This window comes from Cylas formicarius, unplaced genomic scaffold (genome assembly GCF_029955315.1).
Source record: "Cylas formicarius isolate icCylForm1 unplaced genomic scaffold, icCylForm1.1 PGA_scaffold_3__17_contigs__length_32017465, whole genome shotgun sequence".
In the NCBI taxonomy this organism is placed as follows: domain Eukaryota; kingdom Metazoa; phylum Arthropoda; class Insecta; order Coleoptera; family Brentidae; genus Cylas; species Cylas formicarius.
The window spans coordinates 23,020,278-23,037,357 of NW_026844326.1; the positions used below are offsets into that span (position 1 = coordinate 23,020,278).

Genomic DNA, 17,080 nt, shown 5'->3' on the forward strand with positions numbered 1-17,080 from the left:
CGGAGCGCGAGCATTGAAGATGCCAAGTGAGATTTTGGCGAAACGTCTGCAGGATTCCAGTCGGATGCAGGATTTGCAGGATTCCAGTCGGAGTTCAACGAGCGAACGGATGATATCCCGGAATATAGTGTCATTACATTTTTCCATCCGTGAATCAATACGTGAGAATATATATATATATATATATATATATATATATATATATATATATATATATATATATATATATATATATATATATATATATATATATATATATATATATATATATATATATATATATATATATATATATATATATATATATATATATATATATATATATATATATATATATATATATATATATATATATATATATATATATATATATATATATATATATATATATATATATATATATATATATATATATATATATATATATATATATATATATATATATATATATATATATATATATATATATATATATATATATATATATATATATATATATATATATATATACATACAAGTTAAGTACATAATTTACAAAATGAGTTTCAGAAAGTTGTAAGAGAAAGGAGGGAAGTGCCGAGGGTGATTTTTATGGTACTAAATACGCGCATGCGCAGTATTCATTGTGACACTACAATAGTTCAGTGAAAACTTGTCGTTTAATTGTTTACCTTTTATATAAAATATTTTGGTAAGTTTTGCATAAAGTTCATGTTATCTACATTGGATTTAAGTATTTGATGTGTAGTTTGAGTTTTTTTTTTAAGTAGAGTCAATAAATATAAAATAGAAGTTTGAAAGTTGTTTTAAAATTAATTTTATGTGATTTTAGGTTACAAAATGCCACGGACTTGTAAAAATTCCTCAGATTGTTTTTGCTACATTTGTGGGGAATACATACTAAAAACACAGCGACATGTCATGACTGATCTGGTTAAAACAGCTTATAAGCTATATTTTGGATTTTCTATCGATGGGCGAGATAAAAGTTGGTTGTCAAAAGTATGCTGCAATAGGTACTCAAGAACGTTGAGAGGTGGGCTTTAAGAAAGTCACAAATCCATGCCGTTTCCAATGCCAATGATTTGGAGTGAGCCTCAAAATCATGAGAATGATTGTTATTTCTGCATGACATTTACACGAGGATTCTCGAAAAAAAATAGAGATAAGATTGTTTATCCGAACGTCCTATCTGCAAAGAGACCAATTCCTCGTAACAAAGACACTCCACCTCCAGTTCCACCAGTTAATGAGGAGGCTGAAAACAAAAATATTTCAGGTTTACAATCTCAATCGAATTTTCTTTCTGCTAGTACATCTTCATCTTCATACACTTTATCTGGATCTTCACGTCCATCTACAGAACCTCATTTACTTGAACAAGGCCACTTAAATGATCTTGTTAGAGACTTGGGACTTTCAAAATCTAAGGCACAGTTACTCGGATCAAGGTTAAAACAGTGGAATCTATTGGCTAAAAATACCAGAGTTTCATATATATGGTATATTGTAATAATGCTGCAGGGCTTCTTCCAGAACTAAGTTTTCCAGAAGATTCTAGTGAATGGAGACTTTTTATTGATGCTTCAAAAATAAGCTTGAAAGCCGTTCTACTTCTACTATCTGTCCCCATTGCACATGCTACAAGCATAAAATAGAATTATGAAAACCTTGAGGTATTACTTGAGAAAATTAAATATTCTCAATACCTATGGGAACGCAAAAAGTGACAACTATCAACAAATCATTCGGGAGCTACTTATAAAGCTTTAGGATGCAATATGTCACTCAAGATCCATTTTTTAGACTCGCATTTAGATTTCTTTCCTGAAAATCTTGGTCAGATGAGCATGGTGAAAGGTTTCATCAGGAAATAATGCATATTGAAAAACGCTACAATGGAAAATGGTCAGCAGCAATGCTTGCTGATTTCTGTTGGTCAATTCACCGAGAAACTCCAATGGAATCTATGAAGAGGAAGAAAACTACTAAATAATTTGAATTCTATCACTCCATAATGAAATAACTGACGATATTAATTAGTTTTGTTAATATAATTTAGGATTTTTTACTGTAAAACTCAAGCCGCCACATTTTTTTATTTGCTTATAATAATTTATACTTTAATAATATTGTTTTTTGATGAAATAAATATTAAATTAAAAACCTTCGTGTGGTACTTATTTGTATATCAGATTCCGTGTTTAGAGCATAAAATAAGATGAATTCGTGCATGGAAACAAGAAGGAGAGATTTTTTTTTTATTATAATCACATAAAACCCTTGTTTCGCTTATTTTTTAGTCAGTTGAATACGCTCTTGAGGTAAACTATTACTTTTTGTAGTTTGTAGTAAAGTTTCTAAAAAGCGACTTTCGGTTTCTTGTTAGAAAAGTCACACTAAGTAATTTTTAAATGTTGTTGGGCGTGCCTTTTTTCCCAACACTTTGGTGATTGAAAAATTTAATTTTTATATGCAAAGTCTTACTAGGGCAGCTTTATAATGTTCCCACGCGTTGTTGCTGCATTTATCATAGTATAAAGCATCATAGTATAAAACTATCTCAAAGCAGCTTAAGTAGTAAGTGTTTAGAAGTTTCAAAAAAATTACTGGAGAACAAAGTTTGAGGGAAAATAAATGAAATAAATAAAAATATCTCGAATGATGAAAAATATATTAAAAAGCCCTCTTTTTTTCTCAATGCGATGAACGCCGGTTTTGTATAAGATTCGAAAATAAACATCAGAAAACCAAGTAAACTGCAAGAATTTAATTCTATCATTTATCGAAGAGATGGGCGTTGTCGACCTGCAGCATCTTTGTGAAGAAACTGCGCTTATCGTTCAGCAAACGTAGAGGTTCGTCCATTTCGACTATTCTTCCTTTCTCCATCACTATGATTTGGTTGCAGTCCAACACCGATTGCAATCTGTGAGCGATAATGAATACGGTATAGTCGGCAAACTGTTCTCTCACGACTTTCTGCACTAGAAATTCGGTCTCGGGGTCCATATTGGAAGTAGCCTCGTCTAAAACGACGATCTTGTTCTTCTTTATTGTGGCCCTGGCCAAACAAATCAACTGCCTCTGGCCTGTCGAGAAATTCGATCCGTGGTCTGTGATGGCCAGTTCCAACGTGTCAATGTGCTCTTTCATGTGAACTTGGTCCAGTGTCTGCCAAACTTCTGCGTCGGAGTACCGTCCTAGCGGGTCGATGTTTTCTCGTATGGTTCCTGGAATTATACAGGTCGTCCGATAAAAAATGGCCCATAAGTCAAGCGTGAAAGTGAAGCATATTGTTCGATCAATCGTTTTTTGTACACCCAATCTGTATATCTCGTCCTATTATGGAAATAAACCAAGCCTTTTTATTTATTTTAAACGACACTCCTAGATATCTAGTATAACATAATTTTGTTAAAATATGGAAGCTACATTGCTGAAGAAGGGACAAAGCGGTGTAGTCGAAAATATTATTTCACTCTCACTGGCAAAAAGCGTTCGTTATACAAACCTTGAAATAATAGAGGTTCCTGTGGTATGATTGAAATCTTATCTCTTAGCAGATCGAGAGATAAAGTTTTCGTGTCCACGCCATCGATAAAAATTCTTCCGTCAAAATTGTACAGCCTAAACATTGTGGATATGATTGACGATTTTCCGGCACCTGTCCTACCCACTATGCCAATCTTTTGTTTCGACTCAACCTCGAACGACAAATTTTTCAAGACTTTTTCGTCTTTGTATGCCAAAGATACGTTTTCGTAAACAATTTTGCCCTTTGTAGGCCAATTGTCAATTCGTCTGCCTTCGTACAGATCTTGCCCGACTTCCGTGTATTCGAGAACCCTTTCGACGGAAGTCATGTTATTTTCCACGTCAGACCATACCATCAACACCCACTGGATGATGTTGGCCAGAGATGCCGCTTTCGTTATGGCCAGACCCACATCGCCAGATGATGTTTCTGAAAAGATGTAGACATAGAGGTTTATTTTGAATTACTTTGTAAGGGGTCAGGATTGACTGGATCCTTTTGGCCTAGTGAAAAAGATGGTTGCTTTCAAGTTGAGATGATTTCTGAGTCGAAACTACGAAAACACAAGGGACAATTTTTGCTAAGAAATGAATCGCGATTTTGAAAATATAGTTTATGTTTGCAAAATTGTGACGTACCAATTTGCTTGATAAGAATATTTTACTTTTACTCAAAAATTCTCTATAGATGTGGCATTCAATAAAAATGAGAAAAAAACGTTTTTTAAATATTTTCAACACTCTGTATGTCAAAAATAAAGCGATTGAGGACCTAAATATTACCTACTTCGTAATTCTTCATCTCTTCTAGCGAATAATCCTTGACTAATTGCAAATTGTTAAATGACTAACTACATTAGTGCGAAAATAGCATTAAATAAAATTTTTAACAGCTCCGAAAATCCCAGGATCTCCTTGCCCTTACCTTTAGAGCACTGGGTATAACAGTACTTAAACATAAAAAAATAATTGGTGTTAATGGCCGTTTAGAAAAGTAGGTTTTTGATTTTTACGTATTTTGATTAGGATTGTCTGAGGATAAAAACGACATCTATAATCAAAAAATACTTCTTTCCTGTCCGTGCCAATTTGCTGAGTAACTTATATTTGTGATAGTAATTAAAGCAACTCCAATGAGTTTCAAAAGTACTTTACCTAGGTCGAAAAATAAAAATTTCGCCACAATAACGGCGACGAAAAAAACCGACAACATATCCATGGCGAAGGAGAAAGCTCTTCTGATGGAAAACGTCATGAAATGGGCCGACGTATAGAGATCTTGATGTCTATCAAACTCTTCTTCGAGAATTTTTTCCGCCTTGCACGCTCTTATGGTGGTAACTCCCTCCATGGAAGCGTTCAAATGGCCAATCAGCGGGCTTCGTGCTAAAATGAAAGAGTTATTGTGAAATTCTAACGGATTTCTGGTAGTAGGGATCAATTTAATTGTAAGTTATTGACACTGAAATATTATACACACTTGCCGATTCCAATCTCTTCAAGCTCCGCGACGTCGGTATATAAATGAATCTTAATCCAACCAAGCACAGTAATAAAATTACCGAGGGTATCAGAAATTGCCAACTAACTGTGGCTACTAGAATTCCGACTCCTCCTGCCGCCAGAACACACTGAAATTTAATGAATAACCTTAACCGTAACGTCAGTAGAAAATGGAGATGAAGGGGATGAAATGTTGGATCTATCTAGTCAACATGGATTTCCCGTTTTGACAACGTCATCATTTTCGAAGGAATTCATTTAATTAAGAGGAATATAAGCTGAAAAGCAATTACACTACTTTTCGTATAATTATAGATCTAGACCTTGGAGTGTAATTTTTCAGCAAAAGTCACTTTAATGGCGCATTTAAAAATGTTGCTGTAATTATATTTCCCTTTGGTAGAAAAATTCGAAAATAATTTCCTTCTCTACCCATTTTTGAGTGTCTTATGAGGACAGAAAATTCCAACCTGAGAGCATCACATTACAATAATGTACCGATACTTACCTCGATAACCATATTGATGCTCAAGGGTAAATGTTCATCTACCGTGGTCAGATCCTGGGAGAACCTGTTAAGTATGTTGCCGATAAAATAAGTGTCAAAAAACGACATTGCTGCAGTAACTAGTTTTTCGATCATCGTGTTATGGAGATTAATCGACGCCTTTCTCGAAAAATTCACGAATAATAACTGTTTGATTAGATCTAGGAAGACCGACGCAACAATCATCAGTGTATAGAGCTTTAGCAACCAATGGGCTTGGTCGTATAACTGAACTAGGACGATGTTCTCAAACGCTACTTTTGGGTATATTTCGTTGTCTATATCTTTTGCTTTTTCCGTACTAACTAGGTTGAGTATCTCTGGATAAGCGTTGCCATTTTCGGTAGTCGTGTTTGTGGCACCACGAGTGGCCCTTTCTATCGGATTTGTCAATATATTCGTAACGTTTTGTTGCACATTTATCCTACAAAGAAACGATGTTATGTCAAAAGTATTGCTTTTAATGCCATTTTCCACGCATTTCCTCAAACGGAAAATCCAGAGCTGCTTTCGATTTTGTATTGTATTTTCCAATTTTTCTTAAGGATAATGCGGGTGTTAAAAAACGTAAGTAAATACAGTTATTTTAAAACCAAATTAAAAAAGTCACAAGTACCTTTTTGGAGAAGGGACATTTGATTTTTGCTTCCGATATATAATTTTCACATAATCCAAAGATGGTTTTCAATTTATGAACACCATTTTTTATTTCAATTCTTATCGGCCACTTTCAACTGATCGTTAAAATATTTTTTCTACTGCCTACTCCCCTGACAGCTCAGGAAATGTACTGCTGTAATGTAATGTTTATGTACTATTTTTAACTTCTTTCTGACTCTCTCAATGGCGAATATCGCAATATCAAATTTTAAAAAATGTTAGAATTGTGATGCGTGTTTTATAGCGAGACGTTGCCATTACGAGCATCATCCCACGCAGCACAATCATCTTCCAAGAATACACATGGAATGTTGAAAGAATATATTTCAATGTTCTGTGAATATCTATCTATAAGGGTTTTTTCAATTTTTGAGGATGTACTGAACATATATGGTAGAATATTTTTGTAATATTCCATGCCTTTTTTTTAAGCGCATTTAGACTTAAAAAAATATATATTTTATTTTGCTTTCTTCAATTATATATATCAGACCTATTTTAATACAAACTAATTTTGCATTACTTCGTAACCTTTCTGCATTTCGTGCTTGGTTTGTCTTTCTTTACACTTCACTAGCCACTATTTGTTGCATAATTATATCATAGACTATTAAAATATGTAGCTAGAATATCCTCCTTTAATGTTCTATGAAGTTAATATGCAAATGTTCTGGGAATATTTTTATTAATGTAATGTATTTTATGATCATTTTCCGAATAATATATTCTAAATTTTAAGTTTGTCAGAATATTCTGCGCATATATTGCGCTGCCTGGGATGTAGTGACGTAAAAACTTCACCGAAAATATAAAAACGTAAATCACTTTTGAACAACTCCTTGTTCATTTTTCGTAGTGTGACGTTCCAAAAGTAGTAACCATGCCTAAGTTCATCATCCTCCGTCTCCGATTCCTAACTAACTAGCCAACATTTCCTCGCATTTCGCCACTTATCTACAGATGGTAGCGTATACTTTTCGGTTCGTTACGGGCCTTTTCTTTGTTAAAATAGCTTACCAGTCTGTTAGCACCCTCGTCGAGTAGCTGTCCGTAAACTCAGCGCACACGTACAAACCCACTATGACCGAAAAGAACAATAAGCCGCCGCCGAATTTAAAATAGTTTTTATAAACCTCCATCTCGACCTTGCCTTCTTTTTTCGATTCGCCGTACACCTTTTTTTTAGTTAACGTTCGTTTTATTAACGTCGCCGTTTCATCGTCGTCATTCCCTTCGTTTCCTTTTTCGTTTTCCTCCACTTTGTCCGCCTGCAATTCGACGCCCTTCAACAGTTCGCCGTCGACATTCTGAGGATTACCCTCGAACACGATCCGACCTTCGTTCAAAACGACGAGTCTGTCGGCGTGACTCTTGTGCTTTAAATTGTGCGTGACCATAACGCAATATTCGTTCTTGAGGAAACCTCTGATACAATTTTGGTAGATATAGTCTTGCACGTTTGGATCGAGGGCGTGCAAAGGATCGTCCAAAAGATACACGTTGCTCTTCCTGTAAACTGCTCTGGCCAGATTCACTCGAGCTTGTTGTCCGCCGCTGAGATTCATACCGCGATCCGAGACGATTGTTTCGTCGCCTTTGTCGAACAAATTGAGATCGTATTGAAGAGCGCACACTTTAATTACTTCGTCGTATCGTTTTTCTTCGTACGGCTGACCGAAAAGTATGTTTTGTTTGATAGACGACGGAAACAACCACGGGTCTTGCGAACAATAAGAAAATCGACCTTGGGTGTATATTTTTCCGCTTGTTACGTGATAGTCCTTAAGGAACAATTTCAACAGTGCGCTTTTCCCACAACCCAACGGGCCGGTAATCACAGTCAAACCGGGTTTCAGTTCGAACGATATGTTCCTCAGAATTTCGTTCTGTTTGATGGTTACATTAACGTTGCTAAGTTTGATTATTGCGTGTTCGTGGTTCGTATCATCAGTTTCCTCCAGTTCCTCGCTGCTAAATACCTTGTTGATTCGATTCGCGGAAGCGATCAACTCGGCGCCCCTTCCCAAGCCTGCTGGGATGATGAAAGCAACCGACATTTTCAGGTCTTTGAAACACTTGAGCACGTAAAACATGACCTCCGCGTCTGCCACTTTGTTGAAGTAAATGTACGCCATGATCAGACAGTAGAATCCGATTTTGGTGTTAAAAGCTCCAACTATAAAGTTAAGGGCACGCAAGTAGAAACATTTCATCAGGTATTTCATTTCTTTCCTGCAACAAAGCGATACTTAAGTATTTGTCTTTGTGTCGTTGCATGAAATTTGCATAAAAAGATGGAGGCGATCGGCTTGTGATTATGGTGATCAATAGAGACAGGGTACTGTAATAGTTTTTACAAAACTTCTGGATTCCTCCTGCGTCGGTTTTTGCTGAGTTTAACTTGCTGACATTTCACCAATCATCCTGTTGGCTTCTTCAGAGCTTGACTGAAACTGGCTAGTATTTTACTCTGTACCTGCATAAACACTATCTCGGATGACTGATTCCCATATTGGTGACAGGTAGAGACCTGAAACGCGGTTAAGATTGTTAGGTTGTTTATAGATTTCTATAGACTTTCGGATTTTTCGTTGGTAGAAGAACTGATTGCATGCAAGAATTTTACTTTTATCGAATCAAATTTTGTGTCCGGATCCATGAGTGTGTTCGGAAACAGCTGATGAGTTTATGTGTCTTAGTCGTAAGGCTCTTTCGTGGTCTTTGAGTCTAGTTGATATTTTTCGTCCGGTCTCTAAAATTTATTCTTTGCCGCATATGCATGGAATGCTGTAAACTCCTGGCATCTCAAATCGAATTTTGTCCCTGATGGACCGAAATTGTTGAGAAATTTTTGGACAAGTGGTAAATCTGGTTTTGACGTTATACTTCTTTAGAATTTTTGATATGTGGTCAGTGATGTTTTGAATGTGAAGTAGGACTACAGTGGCATGTGTAGGATTGCTTTCGGCCTCATTGTTATTGGAAGATTGTGGTGTATTTTTTGATGGAACGTTTAATATCTTTAATGTGGAAATTATTGGAGAGAAGAGCAGAGGTAAGGTATTTTAATTCTGGGTTCAGTGACTCGGGCTGAGATAGATTTACGGCTCTGTAAACAAGAAAGTTGATAACCGATGATTTTTGGGCCGGATGGTGATGTGACCATGCATTAAGGTATCGGTCTGTGTGCGTAGGTTTCCTCTAAACACAATGATCCAATGTTAGGTCTGATTTTCTATTGATAAGAATATCTAAGAACGGAAGGTTATTATTAGTTTCCAACTCAATGGTAAAACATGCAATCAGTTCTTCCACCAACGAAACATCCGAGAGTCTATAGAAATCTATAAACAACCTAACAATCTTAACCGCGACTCAGGTCTCTACCTGTCAACACTATATAAGCAGGTACAGAGTAAAATACGAGCCAGTTTCAGTGAAGCTCTGAAGAAGCCAACAGGATGATTGGCGAAACGTTAACAAGATCGACGCAGGAGGAATCCAGAAGTTTTGTAATTAATTAAAATTAATATTGATATTTAAGATTAGTAGATATACAAATGGCATGGACTTATGTCTCTATGTCAACTGCTTTCCATTGGAATGCCAAAGATATTTAGTGATTTTAGTGATAGGAACGTAAATTTTAATATCAAGTTTGAATTTAAAAATATCCATTTTGATGTTAAAATTAAATAGGAAAGAATGTTTGAACTTACGTTCTTTTTTCTTCGACCTTTTTCGCGAATATCTTCTCCCACGTGTACATTTTAATTATTTTTATAGCGGACAGCGCTTCTTGGGTGGCCTGGAGTCGTTGATCTGTTTTGTGGGCCAGTTCCAGTCGCAGGTTTTTTATCCTCTTTCCGATGTAAACTGATATTTTATAAAAAAAAAAATGTTAGATTTGGTTATATAAATATAGGGATCTATTTTTTTTACTATGGAGAAAATGACGCATTATAAATGAAAGGTGTTAACGATGATGGTGGAGGATAAATCCATCTCGTGTTAAAGGAGAGTCTGATATGAAAATGTATCAAATTTAATTAAATATCTTACTTTGGATCGGTATCACCAAGAGAAGGACTCCAACTCCGATAAAACAAGATACGCCCATCTTGTTATAAATTAAGTAACTAACTACAGTCATCCGGATGAGCTCCATCCACATATCGTTAAACATGTAAATTGCTTGTTCAAATACCAACACGTCCTTCGTGATCACCGTGATAATATTTCCTAGGCTGATTTCGTTCATAGCGGTTGGGGTTAGCTTCAAAGCTTTTCTGTATACCATGGAACAAAGGCAGGTCCTGATCTGAATAGCGAGTTGTTGCAGGAATAAAATGTAGTTTTGGAGTGAGAACACGTTTAACAGTTTCGCTCCGATCATGAGCGCTGCGTAATACAGAGCGTCGTGGAATGTCAACGTTGCTTGGGTTGGATTAAAGTAGGATACGAGCTTGCCAATGGCTTCAGGTTCCACGACGCTAAAAATATACATATTTGTTACATCGTTTACAATAATATCATAATGGTGATTACTGCTAGTTTCCGTCGTATTCTCACAAGTGTTTGATTTATGGAAAACTTTTAAAAACAAATATTAAACCAAACAAAATATTGTTTGGTTCTACCAAAAAAATTTCATTTTTGTTAGGTTATTGTCACTTTTTGAGTTAAAAAATATTTTTTTGAAAATTCTGATATGAGCTTAACAAAGTCTTCGCTATAAATTAAATTATCAGGACAAATATTAACATTGTAGAATTTTTTAGCACAGATAGCATCAGTTGATTCACCGTAGTTACCCAAAAGTAATTTTCTAAGTCTATGTTATCCATTCATTTAAATTCACACTCAAAAAGATTTCAGGCTGCCTTGAATTTCTTGTACCTAAACTTACAAGATTTCTAAAATCATAAAATCCAGTAAGCCTAGTTATTGTTTGAAATCCTATTGAGTTTAGATTTAACAGAACAAATAATATAAATGGAGTTCCATTAAAAAATATATTTGGACTATTACAGAGCTGCGGATGTTATTTAAAAAATTTTTGTTTCTTAACTTAAAAGTGATGATATTACATTTAATTTTTTAAAAAATTCGAGAAATTTATACGCTACGTCTATATTTTATATCGCATTAAATTAGGAGAAAGTTAAGATGCTTACCTTACAGCATGCGGTTTGAAAACGTAAAAGATTCGAAGTACTTGTTTTTGTAAAAACGAAGCAGGGAAAATACAAAGTTTAGACAATTATTAGCAAATTTTAACAATAAATCTCACCGGTCCCAAGAAATTAAAGATTTAAATAATATATTTATTTTAGTTAAAATTTATCGTAATTCATATTAGCTAAGTTTGAGTAGCATAGTTTGTGTAAGTGGAGTTTAAGAATTTTTTTCTATTTTTTTACATATTGAGTTTAGTTTTTAATATTGTAAGGACTACATTAAACCCCATTTTTTAAATTTCATTTGTTGAAGCACTTTAACTTAAACCTTCACAGAGAGAACACTACTCGATACCAGACTTCTATTTTAGTGAGCAGTAAGTTAAGCGTATCAGATTATTTTTCAGAAAATTATTATTATTATATTATTAGTTATGAAGTATGTTACATATTTAAAATTTTTGTTCCAGCATTTCACAATTTTATGGTCTATAATAAGCGTGTGTAAGGTATGTATTTCCTCACCAACATTTTATTTTTTAAACTATGAGAGATATTGAATTGAAATTGTGGGAATATTATGAACGAAATCTTTTTAATATTATAAGAACTGCATAAAATCCCATTTATAACATTTAGTTTCTTGAATCAACTTAAACCATCATAGAGAAAACACTACTCGATGCCAGACTTCTATTTTAGTTAGCAGCAAATTGGCGAATTAGAATTTTTTGCAGAAAATTGTTATTAGCGTTTGACAATTTTATTGTCTATAATATGCGTGTGTACCTCCTCCTCTCCTTACCACCATTTTATTTTTTAAAATATTGGAGATCTTGAGTTAAAATTATGGATATATGATGAACGATCTTCACTAATTTATTTTATTTCAATTCGACCTTTCCCGTCGCTTCTTTGAATGATATGGGTTCAAAATTATAATAATAATATTTGTATATTTACTACTATTGTATGTATTTTATTTAAATGCAGTTATCACTAGGAAAAATGAAATGTTATCATTTCTTTAACAAAATATGTTTAAAATTTGAAATAAAAAAAATTAATAATCAAAGTGTTTTTTTTCCAAATGGAAAAAATTTTAACTGTCACCAACATTGTTAGTATTTACTTTAAGCATAATAGATCTGGCCTTGCCAAATTGGTTGCCTAGTTTACTTTGCATTTTCTATCAGCAACGGTAGACAAGATGCTTGCTAAGCTTGTTCACTAAATTTACAAGTGCTTGAAAAAACTTGTAGGTCTTTGGTGAAACTGATCAAGAGGTAAATTACAATTTACGATTTAGGAGGTTCATGGCTCTTACCTTACGAAAATTTTGGCCGACACCCGAATGATTCCCAAAACTACATATCTGATGCCGAAACACTGCCACATCAAACGGGCTAAGGAGGGATTCGTTCGGTTTTTTTGCCGCTTCCATTTTTTTTCGAACCTGTCGCCATTTTTCTTCGCCTTACACGATTCGATCACTTCGTATATGTCGTCCTCCACTAGGTCCCTTTTGAACGCTTTCTTAAACAACCCGAAAGTGTACCTAAAATCATTTTCATATTTGTAAACATAGACGCCGAATTTGAAGTCGCTACTCACGTAAAAGTCAAGAGAGAAAAAATGTTAGCTCGGTCCTTGGGATTTTGTTTTCTGGTAATAATTCCGTAGTGATCCATAACGATTTCTAGACACTTCCCTTGTCCTTGTTGGTATTTTGCTTATTAATTTCATCACCGTGCGTCCCCGCACGTGTCGACCAAAACAAAACCCTAAAAAAGTGTTCTCTTTCCACCTACGGGTTCAGTGTTTTCCAATTCAATTGAAATCTACATTTTATTATTAAAGACAAAGGGAGAGATTGTAAATATTGAACGGTTAATAGTAAATATTTGAGGTAAATAGAAATGATTTGAATGCCTCATTATTCCCCGATTTAAAAATTCTTTACTAATAGATTATATATATTTTTGGGCGTACGGTTAATGTACAGCCTGTCGAGAAACACGCTGTTCGGAGATAATCAACCGGAGTCATCAATCGCAACTCTCTTATGGCTTGTGAATTTATAAATTTTGGTTGCTTGAAAAAATTTTAATAATTTTTTTTATTATATACTTGTTTGTCCTGTGTCAATATGTTTTGTAATAGCAATAGCTACTAGGTCTTGCCAATGCTGAGGATACACTCACATTTATTTATTTAAGTGGAAAAACGATATGAAAAATAACACTCTAGTGTAAAAGCTGCAACTGCAAACTTCTTGTTTACAAACTCTATTAAAAAGATTCTCTCATAATTTTTCCTATGAAAAGATATTGAAAAAGATTATAAATACTTAGAATTATATTACCTAAATTACCCAATGTAACTAATACTTTAACGATCAAATTTCCACCAATCCATAGATTAAAGCCTATACATTCTGATAGATTTGACTGACATATGTTCTATTTGATTCCTAAAACTCGATACAAAATTGGGCTGCTTCATTTATATTCAATATTGGGATTGAAGGCTATTCTTCTGTTACAAAACGATCTGGAAGTACTTGTGTATCTTTAAATTTTAAATTCAGTTATATCTAAGTCTTTTTGCAAGAAGATCATGTTCTTTAGCGAACATCAGAAATAAACAAGAATCTTTGAATCCCTTAACAGATAATATATATATATATATATATATATATATATATATATATATATATATATATATATATATATATATATATATATATATATATATATATATATATATATATATATATATATATATATATATATATATATATATATATATATATATATTAAAGAAGTGGAGTGACCTACTTGGGGGACACCCGTTTTTTACTGCTAGATTTCTCTTACTAAAATAACTCTAAGCACTAATCTTAATAATTTGTGAGAAAAGCTTATAACAGCAAGTGGTTGACAAAATATGCTCTGATGTCAACTTTAAAAAATGTTGAGAAAGATATGGAATGGAATTGCTATCAGTAACTAGCAGCCTTCTTCGGCAATATTTTTTGAAAATATGCCCAGGAAATCAAAATAACGGTTTGATTGTAGGAACAGTTTATTTGCGTATCTGCAAACTAATGTCGGCCTATAAACTTGATTTAAAAGAACAACAAACTGTTAAAAACTGCACAAATATCTGTTTCCGTTTCAGAGGTAGAAGAGTGTTTTTCATTTCAACATTTCCAAAACAAAACTTTAAGCGCAATTTAATATCTTAACTATAATATTTTTTTTAAGTACTGTTACGTTTGTTAATAACACAAAATTGTTTTTTTATATATTTATTTTGTTTTATATAGCTCGGTTGATATTTTGCTCTTGTATTGTTTGAAAAAACAGACATTTTGAAGTTTCAAAAAGTAGGTTTTGTACTGTCCGACCATTTATGTAGAATAAAAATGGGCGAAACTGTGATTTTGGTTCTAGTTTAGCATTTTAAATAAATTTCAAAGAAGCAGCGAGAAACACATAAATTCTTCTGGAAATCACTTTAACAATTTAAAGAGGTAGTTTTGGTTGTAGAACAAATTGCTTGCTTTTTGGATTCAAAAAGGTTTTGAAAAAAACCAAACACAAAACTGTAATATCCTATTTATTTGAAAGACCAATTCAAAAATCGATGTACTAACAGCCAGAATAGCAATTTAACAACTTCCAGTAACCATTTGTTTTCGATATTACGTCCAAAGCCTTTCAAAATGGTGATAAAAAGTGTCCAATTAGGCCCACCCTGTACATACATCGCTGTTTAGATCGAAAAGGAGGTTGTACGAAAATATCATAGCCGCCTATTTACAGCCTTATTATTTAATAGTTATAAATATATGGGTATGCCTTTTTGACAGGTTGATGTAACCAAGAAAAAATATTTCTCTTCAGGGTGCATCTATTTTTGTTTAACAATATTCAGTTCAAAATTACCAAACAATAAAGTAAAACATGCCAACTTACCGAATAGCCCGTAGTTTTCCAAAATTCGCAATGTCGGACGTAATATAAAACTACGCGAATCCACGCTAGAAACGCATTCATTAAAGGCGCCAAGGATGTCATGCGAGACGGCTTACTCTCGTACCTCCGTTTGCCAGGATTGAAGGTTTAATTTTTTGATTAAACGCGTCGTACTCAAGAGTAATTGGCCAATTTATGAATTGTTCCGATAGCTTCAAGGGTTTGTCCGCGACGAATTTAGGGAAATTGGAGATAATTTTTTAATGCCACTCATTTGAATAAATCGCCCGCGCCGCGTTTGCAATCATCATACAAAGTAAGCGACTTTAGCGTACAGGGTGTTAAGGAAATAACGACCACAATTCGTCCAGTCAGCCAATATATAATGTTAAAAAACCAAATCGCCCGTCGCGAATCTAATATAGTTAAAGTGTCAATAAGTGCGTTTGAAGGTTCAGACGACGGAGAGCGGCTCTTCTTATCTTTATTCGCCAATGTTGTCGTGTCATTAGATTTTATTTACGGAGGCCACAAAGAAGGATATGAATCATAGCCTTGAAAAAATGACTTGGAAATTGTTTTTCAAATCAATGGTTATTGTTTTTGAAAATTGATATTAGCTACACCGCGTGAAAAGTTTTTGCAGGTTTATGTCAAAAGTTTTCAAACACTACGTGAAATTAGTAATTTTGAGATATTGTTTGGCGTGCCTTTTTAGACACTTTTCTCAGCATTATCATCAACTTTTAGAGAGGAACAGGGTGGCTGGTGCAGTACACTGCGTACCATTGTATTCTGGTATATAATCCTTGAAAAAATTAATTTTTGAATGTAAAGTCTTATTAAAATGACATATGTCATATTACTGCGTGGCATAAAGTGTAGTCTGTCTCAATCTTCAACGTACCTGCAATTATGGAAGTTACCTCTGGTCTGGTAGGTATTAAAGGACAGAACATTAAAGACAAACTCTCAAAGGTTTTGGTATTAATTTTTTTTTGGTTTATTTAGGTTGGTATAATCCTATTAAATTACACTAAGAAAATGACAATGACATTGAATATATACAATAAATTCATAGCTATTCATAATTACATTTTTATTCTAAATGCTAAATGTATCTAATTCTGTTTCAATATCACAGTTTTTTTGTATAGAAATGTAAGAGTACTCAATATTCAAAATGTGCTGTACTGAATTTTTTCAGCTCTCAATTGGTATGTTATTAATTACATTTTTAACAAATTTATAACACTGGGTCTGAACGTAGGAACAACATTTTCTGTTCTGACATTTGATTTTACTTGGTCCTATAAATTATCTATAGGGTTAAACATGCAATGATATGGAGAAAGACGTAAAACAGTAAACCCAGTCTATTCAGCCAAATTAGCGCGTACATACCGTTTCTTAATTGCATAGGACTTCCAAAAGTTGCGCTTTTTTGTAACTGAGTTCAAAAATAAATATCACTTTCTAACAAATATTCCTGGATTTTGGTTTCTGAACTTGATGAGGCGTTGCTTTTGGTAGCAGACGGCTGTAGCTTACATTATCTATGACAATAACACTGTTATTGGGAAACTTTTTCAAAAGATTATTTTGAAACCAATTTTCAAAATTTCGGCACTTGTATCCTCATGGTATACCAAATTAGAATCCTTAATATT

General features: G+C 33.8%; 2 protein-coding genes across 3 annotated transcripts in view; one reads left to right on the forward strand and one right to left on the reverse strand.

Moving 5' to 3' along the window:
* Nucleotides 1-11,916, forward strand: part of LOC132699029 (DNA polymerase subunit gamma-2, mitochondrial) — a 37,076-nt gene extending 25,160 nt beyond the window's left edge. The window contains exon 6 of the mRNA XM_060665480.1: nucleotides 11,898-11,916. The gene's annotated coding sequence lies outside the window, so the exon portion shown is untranslated. The remainder of the gene's footprint in view (nucleotides 1-11,897) is intronic.
* Nucleotides 2,690-15,537, reverse strand: LOC132699028 (probable multidrug resistance-associated protein lethal(2)03659). Of its 2 annotated transcripts, none has more exons than XM_060665476.1 (11): nucleotides 15,411-15,537; nucleotides 13,042-13,211; nucleotides 12,755-12,985; nucleotides 10,310-10,740; nucleotides 9,967-10,123; nucleotides 7,265-8,479; nucleotides 5,549-6,011; nucleotides 5,018-5,168; nucleotides 4,693-4,923; nucleotides 3,515-3,967; nucleotides 2,690-3,233 (listed from the first exon to the last, which is right to left on the reverse strand). In XM_060665476.1, exons 2-11 carry the CDS (start codon nucleotides 13,116-13,118, stop codon nucleotides 2,779-2,781), a joined length of 3,864 nt encoding a protein of 1,287 aa, XP_060521459.1. In that variant the 5' UTR covers nucleotides 13,119-13,211; nucleotides 15,411-15,537; the 3' UTR covers nucleotides 2,690-2,778. The 2 variants fall into 2 exon arrangements, with proteins under 2 accessions (XP_060521459.1, XP_060521460.1); XM_060665477.1 differs by having other exon boundaries at nucleotides 13,042-13,234.
* Between the last annotated feature and the right edge of the window lie 1,543 nt (nucleotides 15,538-17,080).